This window comes from Nestor notabilis, unplaced genomic scaffold (genome assembly GCF_000696875.1).
Source record: "Nestor notabilis isolate BGI_N333 unplaced genomic scaffold, ASM69687v1 scaffold17534, whole genome shotgun sequence".
NCBI classification, from domain to species: Eukaryota; Metazoa; Chordata; class Aves; order Psittaciformes; family Psittacidae; genus Nestor; species Nestor notabilis.
This window is the reverse complement of record NW_009925361.1, coordinates 1-7,439: the sequence shown is the minus strand read 5'-3', so window position 1 is coordinate 7,439 and position 7,439 is coordinate 1. Positions and strand designations below refer to the sequence as shown.

Sequence of the window (7,439 nt, the reverse complement as noted above, 5' to 3'; positions counted from 1 at the left end):
TTTTTTGTAAAAACAAGCAGTTTCAAAATCTTCTCAACTTGGCATGTTTTGACAGCAATTGTATCTATCTTTACAAATTGTTAGTACATTAGAAATTCATTATGTTCTATTTTAAAGAACTTATAATTGCTTCCAGTTTTATTAGCACATAGTAAAAGTGTGTATGTATACATATGTATGCACACACTTCTCATTTGCTGTTTTATCCCAAATTTCTAAAAAAGCTTGCTTTTTTTATTCTTTAATTCCCTCTAAGAAACATTCCTGGACATTGCACAGGTTTTTCTATTCCGAATCTGTTGATGTTTGAGGTTTTATTCTTTATTGTGGATCAAAATTGCTGTCATCTTTAGTCAGTCAGAACATCTGCTGAGTTACTTAGATTTCATTTAAGAGCCCTACCAAAGTGTATTGCCTTTCAACTTGGATTAAATTAGCTTTTGTCGGAATCCATGACCACAGCTTCAGTTTCAACATAATGGTTTTTTGCTCCCTCCCCAACTAATGGGACAGGGTTCTCATTCTAATAAACCATCAGATAATTGGTTGGTGATATTGCGACTGACACCTTTGGGGTATTGTAAATATGACCTATGGAATGGATTGTCATGCTGCCAAACAGTGCATCATCCTCATTTTAGGCAGTGCTCTGGAAACTGTTACAAGGAATGACTTGAGTAGGCGATGATGTCAGTTCTGGCAGTCTTCCATCTTATGTACTTGCTTCTACAGCATTTGCTTTTCATGATCAAGTATCATCTTCCATGCTACGCCAGCAGCACCTCATGATTTCAGTGAGTGATTGGTATCCCCTACCCGTGCTTGTTCTTAACATTGATGACAATTGTTTACTTATTGGAGCATTAAATCTAACTGAAGCTGTTCTCACAACTGCCAGTTGGCAGAATAGCTTTCATGTTTGTGGAAAACCGAACTCTACTAAGAGTATTCTTTTAACCATATCCTTAGAGATCAAAATATGCACAGTACTGAAGGCACTGGGGGAAGTAGCTTCTCTCCACTCAAGTGCTTTCTCTCTGTCTCAAAAAGGCAGGCAGTATTTTATTACAAAGTTGTTTATTCCTTGTCTGTTTATTTACTTTCTTATCTGTACAGGTGATGAGGGGGGGCTGGGTTTCACTGGTTAGGTTCCAACTTGGATTTCTTTTTTTGTAAATTATGAACTTTTTTTTAATGTTCTGTCTATTGTAATTATGTGTACAGGTTCCTAAATGTAAAATACCTGATGGATGTATATATATAAATATATGTATAAAAATAGAGAGAGTTTTGTTTAGCCAAAGATGATTTTTTTAACTATATAAAACTCCAGGTTTATTTTGTATAAACTACATAGTTTGCTTACTGTAAGAGTGATGCAAATAATAAAACTGTAAAATTCAGAGGCATATGCTCTTGTTGAACAAAGGTTGGCTTGGACTGGTTTTGTACTGTTGTTTGTAATTTATTTCTCCAAGAAGAATTTTGATACATATATATGCAAAATGTACTGTATGTAAATCTACAGGATTACTTGTGAAACCTCAGGTAAATTAAAACATCTTCTAGAACTGTTGGCTACTGCCTTCACAACTACAGATGCTGTGAAGCAGCATTAAAATGGACTTCTGTTAGTCTGTATAAATGAGTAGCTATGTTGATGTTCCAGCCAATAAACATGGAAGTAAATCAGCTGCTGCTCTGATGCTATTACTGCTCCAAACATATACTGTGTATTTCTTAGTTGACAATGACTGGATCAGAAATTGGACAAATTCACAAATTACATGCAACCTTTAAACCACTTAAGAATTAGATCAGACAACTTTCCTCTTTTTTTTTTTCTAGGATCATTGGGTTAGTGTTGAGTGCAGTCTTACAAAGGAGAAAGACCTTTTGTAAAGAGCGTAGCTGGCAAGCCCTTTGAGAGGCTTACTCCAATTTGCTACTGAAGAATATGTCTGCCTCTATCCAACACACATTTCTATAGGATTCAGTTTAAAAACTCTTAGCGGACATGAGTATTAGAGAATTTCAGAGAGTGGGAATTTGAGGAGCAGGGCATATGGAGATGTGCATAATGATAGTGAAATTGCAGAGCATTGGGTATTGATTTTTGAGGGATTATCTCAAAGACATAGTCTTTTGCCAGCTGTCTACATAAAATAGTTGACTGGACTGAAGGCATTTCTCTTCAGTGTCAATGCAGCAACCTATGGCTATTTCCATTAAGTCTTTCCTGTAATTATCTTTACTCTAAAACCAGCTGCAGGGAGGCAGCAGTAATAAAGCATGCCAAGAACAGATTTCAGGACTTCTTAGAAGAATCTGTGAAATCAATAGAGGCATTGCAAGAACAAAATTGGCTTTGATGGCAAGAGTTTGGCAGAGTTTGAAAGTATGGTGCTGTGCCACCAAAAGCAAACCCATCTCAGTCTTTAGGGAGAAGAGCCTGAAGTGTAGGTCGGTCACAACCTTATATGATGGAAGAAAAGGACCAAAAGATCTGAACCACCAGAAGAAGAAAAAAAAAAAAAAAAACCAAAACAAAACAAAAGAAAAAGGATATTTGGGACTTCCATAAAATATAGGCCTGAACAGGACTAGGCAGTAGAAGCTCTTGGTATCAGAACCTCAGCTCTGGTGACCCTGATTTCTCACAAAATCCCATTTTGGTAGCTCACCTTCCTTTTTTAAACCTTGTCTCTCAGACATACTAATTCCGAATGGGCTTGGGGTGGCTCTTTAAAACAGCTGAAGAAGGGTTACCATGCTGAAAGCCTGTGTTTCTAACTGAAGGCTTGAGTCTTGGTTCCTGCAGCCTCCTTTTCAAAGACTCAGTCTGACACATCCTAAATTAACTCACCAGGCAACAGAGTATGAAATCGGACATGACCGATCGATCCCTGGGCATTGATTCAAAACGAAACTAATGGAATGTAAAGAAAATGTAAGAATCTATTGTACTGTAAAGGCTGCCTATTTAGCCATTTTACAAAGTAGAATGTTATTTGGAAGCTGGGTGGAGGTGTAATGTTTGAAGAACCGACTAAAACAACAATTCGTAGGGACGTTGCAAGCTACTGCTGTACAGATTGAGCCTTGAGGGAATGGCTTTGTTAGCTGCCACTGACTAAAATAATTGCATGATAATTTTGGCTAGAGGCACCATCCTATCATCTGATGATTTTCAAACCATGCACGGATAGTTTAGGCTGAGTGATCCAGCTACAAAGATCCGAGAAGTCCGCTCAGCCTACCACGTCTATGTTTTGGCTCTTGGGGGAGAAAAAAACCATGTTGTAGCACTGCCGAAGGAAGGTCTCTGAGCTACAGTAATCAGCAGCACTGCATGCTCCTTCTGCAATGCTCTAAGACAGACTAACCAAGGGCTTTCTCCTAAGGTAAGTGGCAGAAAAATAATTCTTCCCAAGACAGTATGAAGCAGACAGGTCCCCGTCAGACTTGAAACAATGCAAATTAAATCCAGGAGTATTTGCATCTTAGCATATATCTTTCTGTGACCAGAAATTTAAGATTTAACTCTGCTTTTTCAAATCACAGACCTGGCATAAATTTAGTATAGAAGTAATTTGAACAGTAGCAAATAATCAAATGAACTTTAAAATAAAGAAGCAAAAAAACAAGAAATAAAGAAACTTCTTCCAAGAGAAATAGTGGATTTCCACCTAGTTCTAACTGATTATTTGCATGCTTTTTTATTGTTTGAAATAACTATGTAAAAATACTTGGACAGACACAAAGCTAGTCAGTATAATGAGAAATGTCTTGGGTGTGTACTATCTATACTAGAACCAGTATATATCTAGTATACTAGAATTTGTAGTCTACTAGTAGACAGGAAATAATGATATCATTGGTATTTGAGATTACTCTTTTATGTTAAACTGCAATTACTGTTACACAGAATGCAAATAAGACCAGGGAAGGGTAAGATGGTCAAATTGGAAGCACATTGCTATGACAAGCTTGTGAACTAGTTTGGGCTAATTCTAGAAACTCTGGCTTTTGTGGCTCTAGAGTAACTTCTTGACTTCACACACAACATTCATCGTGTCAATATTTATACTGTGGTTCTACCAGTGCAGATTTGAGTGAAGGTGTCCGAGAGCATGAATGAAACCACTCCTACAATTACTCTCCCCTATTGGCTGTTGTAAAGGAAAGCTGGGGTTAGAATTGTTTCAATACTGGTAGTAACAACGTAAGAAACAAGCACCTGTAGAGCCGGAGTGATATGTTTATACTCTTCTTCTTGTCTTGTCTTATCCCATATAGTTATATGCACTTTCTGTAACAAAATGGGTAGTGATAATTCCTACTACTAGAGGAATGCTAGCATTTAATCTCTGGGATTAAAGCATGTCTTTTTTTCCCTTTCATTCCTGCATTTACATTTTTCCATCTCACTTGGGTTGTTGGGGTTGTTTTTTGTTGTTGGAGTTGTTTTTTGTTGTTGGAGTCTGTCAATTTCAGCGAGGGACCAGCCGTTTGCAAAGCCACTAATATGCCCAAAGCTCTTTTGGTTAACTGGTGTGTTGCCATCAGAAGTGGCATAAAGCAATCAGTGTGTCACCCACTTGTACTTGGTGTCTTGAGTGCTCTGGGTTTGGGATCTTGTTCTAAGTAAACTTCTACTTCTCACTTTACTGAAGGTGAACTATTCTGTATCAGCACTTCCAAGCTTGGAAAATCAGGTTCAGCATTGTTAGCATGAGATGTAATGTTTTCCAGCAAACATTTCAACATATGAACATCTTTGCACTCATTCAACCTATGACATTGTAACAATTTGGTATCTGCTTTGAATAAAATCCATAGGAAGTCAGAAGAAGGATCTCACATTGATCTTTAAAAATGAGGAAAACAGACTATGGTAGTTATTGCTGACTTCTTTTTTTCATGTAGCTTATCTCAGTGATAGACATGGGAGGAAACGAGTGGAGTGACCAAAGAAGATGCTCCAGGTGCATCAGAGCACCTAAGAAATTGCTTGACTAGCTAGGTTTCCTCAGCCAGTTCCCTGTGTCAAAAAGGAAGTTCATTGTGAAAATTCAAATCCCAGGTATGTAATAATAAAGTCTGTAGGATGCCTGTGCAGAGAATGACTGCACTGTTGGTTACAACTGAAAATCTTTACTCTCAGTGTGGTTAAACACATCCCCCAGGCAAAATTGTATGACATGGGATGATATCATAAACCTTAATCAAGCTATATTGATACATGACATGGTGATATCACCCAGCTGTACTGTTGATTAAAATGGTGCAAGATTTTGGGTGCTGCAACCAGCCACTCTCAAAAACAGCTTAGGAAGTGCATTTCACTAATGGTTTAGTGGAATCTGGGAAGTTTTGCAAGTACAGTAGCAGAAAAAAACAAGTGCAAACCCTAAGGTAGATATGATCCCAGTTGCTTCAATATTTTATTACCATTTAGCAGAAAATATTCTAGGGACACAATACTAGATGTGCAGTGTATTCATAAATAAACAGACAAATACCTTGCAATTCAATTCCTCACATTACCTGAAACTCCCGAATAGTTTCCAGAGAAGCAGCTTGGAAATCAAGCATCCAGTAGCAGCATCTGGCAGCAGAAGGTGGATCAATTTGCTGATGAATCAAGGAAATTCTGGTAAAGTGGTAGTTAAAAAGATCATCTTACACTCACAGCTAAAAATGTCCACATCACTCCATTGTGTAATCCCTGATTTATTTATCACATATGTTAAAATCTATAATTAACACAAAGTCTTGGTGATTCAGCAACACTTTAAATGCATAAAATTAAAGCTATTAATCCTAGAAGCACTCTTACTTTATTAATATTATCCTAGAACTGAGACTATACATGTACAGCTATGTGTAAATTATCTATATATTTGTAGTATTAGGAATCCAATCAAGAAACCTGTGGATTGTTATCCTGGTAGAGGGGAAAATATTGGATAGATGGCACTAAGAATGCTACCGCCTTGGGGTACAGCATGAAAGAGTTTTCTCTCACAGTTCTAGGATACTTCTCAAAACTTTTCTGAGCAATTTGTCAAAGCCATGAGCATTATACATAATGGCAAAACTATGGCAAAGCCATAGTGGAATGGCGTGGGTGTAGAATTAAATTGCAGCTGGTAAAGGGTTTGCAAAGTGAGAAAAATTGTCTTCTTTCCTAGTAGGAAGAAAATAGTGTAAAACTGTAGGTGGATACAAAGTACTGTGGTTTACAGCTGAAAGCAATCTCTTTTATGCTTAGAATAATCTCACGTTTGCATTTTTCACTGGTAATCATGAAGTCTGCATTCAGTTAAAGACCTGGTAAGTAAAAAATAATGAGGAACTTCAAAGAAGTTCATCACCCTGCTATGAGAAGAATGCATATGAAAGGTGGTTATTTAAGCAAAAGAAACCAAACCAAACCAAAAAACAAACCAAACAAACAAATAAAAAAAAAAAACCCAAAACCAACCACCCACCAAAAAACAAACAAAAAACAACCCCAAAACCCAAAACCAACCACTAAAAAAAGACAGAGCCTTGGGCAACATAGTTTAGTGTGTGGTGTCCCTGCTCATGGCAGGGGGGTTGGAACCAGATGATCTTAAGGTCCTTTCCAACCCTAACTATTCTATGATTCTATGATTCTATTTCCAAAGGAAATCCAGTATTATATTAAAGTAATTTTTTTTTTTTTTTTTTTTCATTCAGAGATGAACTTGTGACCATGGGAGACTGGAACCTGTTGGGCAGCATCCTTGAAGAAGTGCACATCCACTCCACCATAGTTGGCAAAATCTGGCTCACAATCCTGTTCATATTCCGGATGCTGGTGCTGGGAGTGGCTGCTGAAGATGTCTGGGATGATGAGCAGTCTGAGTTCATCTGCAACACAGAGCAACCTGGCTGCAGCAATATCTGTTATGACAAGGCCTTCCCCATCTCTTTGATCAGATACTGGGTACTGCAGATCATATTTGTCTCTTCTCCATCGCTAGTTTACATGGGCCACGCGCTCTACAGGTTAAGGGCTCTTGAGAAAGAGCGACAGAAGAAGAAAGCCCACCTGCGGGCTCAGCTAGAAGACCTGGAGCCCATGCATGAGGAACACAGGAGAGTGGAGCGAGAACTGCGTAAGCTGGAGGAACAGAAGAAAGTGAATAAGGCACCCCTGAGAGGGTCCCTGCTGCGCACCTATGTCCTACATATCCTGACCCGGTCCATGGTTGAAGTGGGCTTTATGATAGGTCAATATCTTTTATATGGGTTTCACATGCCCCCCCTTTACAAATGCACTCGCCCTCCTTGCCCTAACACAGTGGATTGTTTTGTATCCCGACCCACAGAGAAGACCATCTTTATGGTCTTCATGAACAGCATTGCTGCTGTCTCCCTGTTCCTCAACCTCCTAGAAATCGCCC

General features: G+C 38.4%; 1 protein-coding gene across 1 annotated transcript; it reads left to right on the top strand.

Annotated features, from left to right (window-relative positions):
- Positions 1 to 6,745: 6,745 nt before the first annotated feature.
- Positions 6,746 to 7,435, top strand: LOC104400469 (gap junction alpha-10 protein-like; the record flags this gene model as incomplete). Its single annotated transcript, XM_010013033.1, has 1 exon — positions 6,746 to 7,435. A coding segment is annotated over exon 1 (690 nt), but the record flags the coding sequence as incomplete, so codon positions are not given.
- Positions 7,436 to 7,439: the final 4 nt, after the last annotated feature.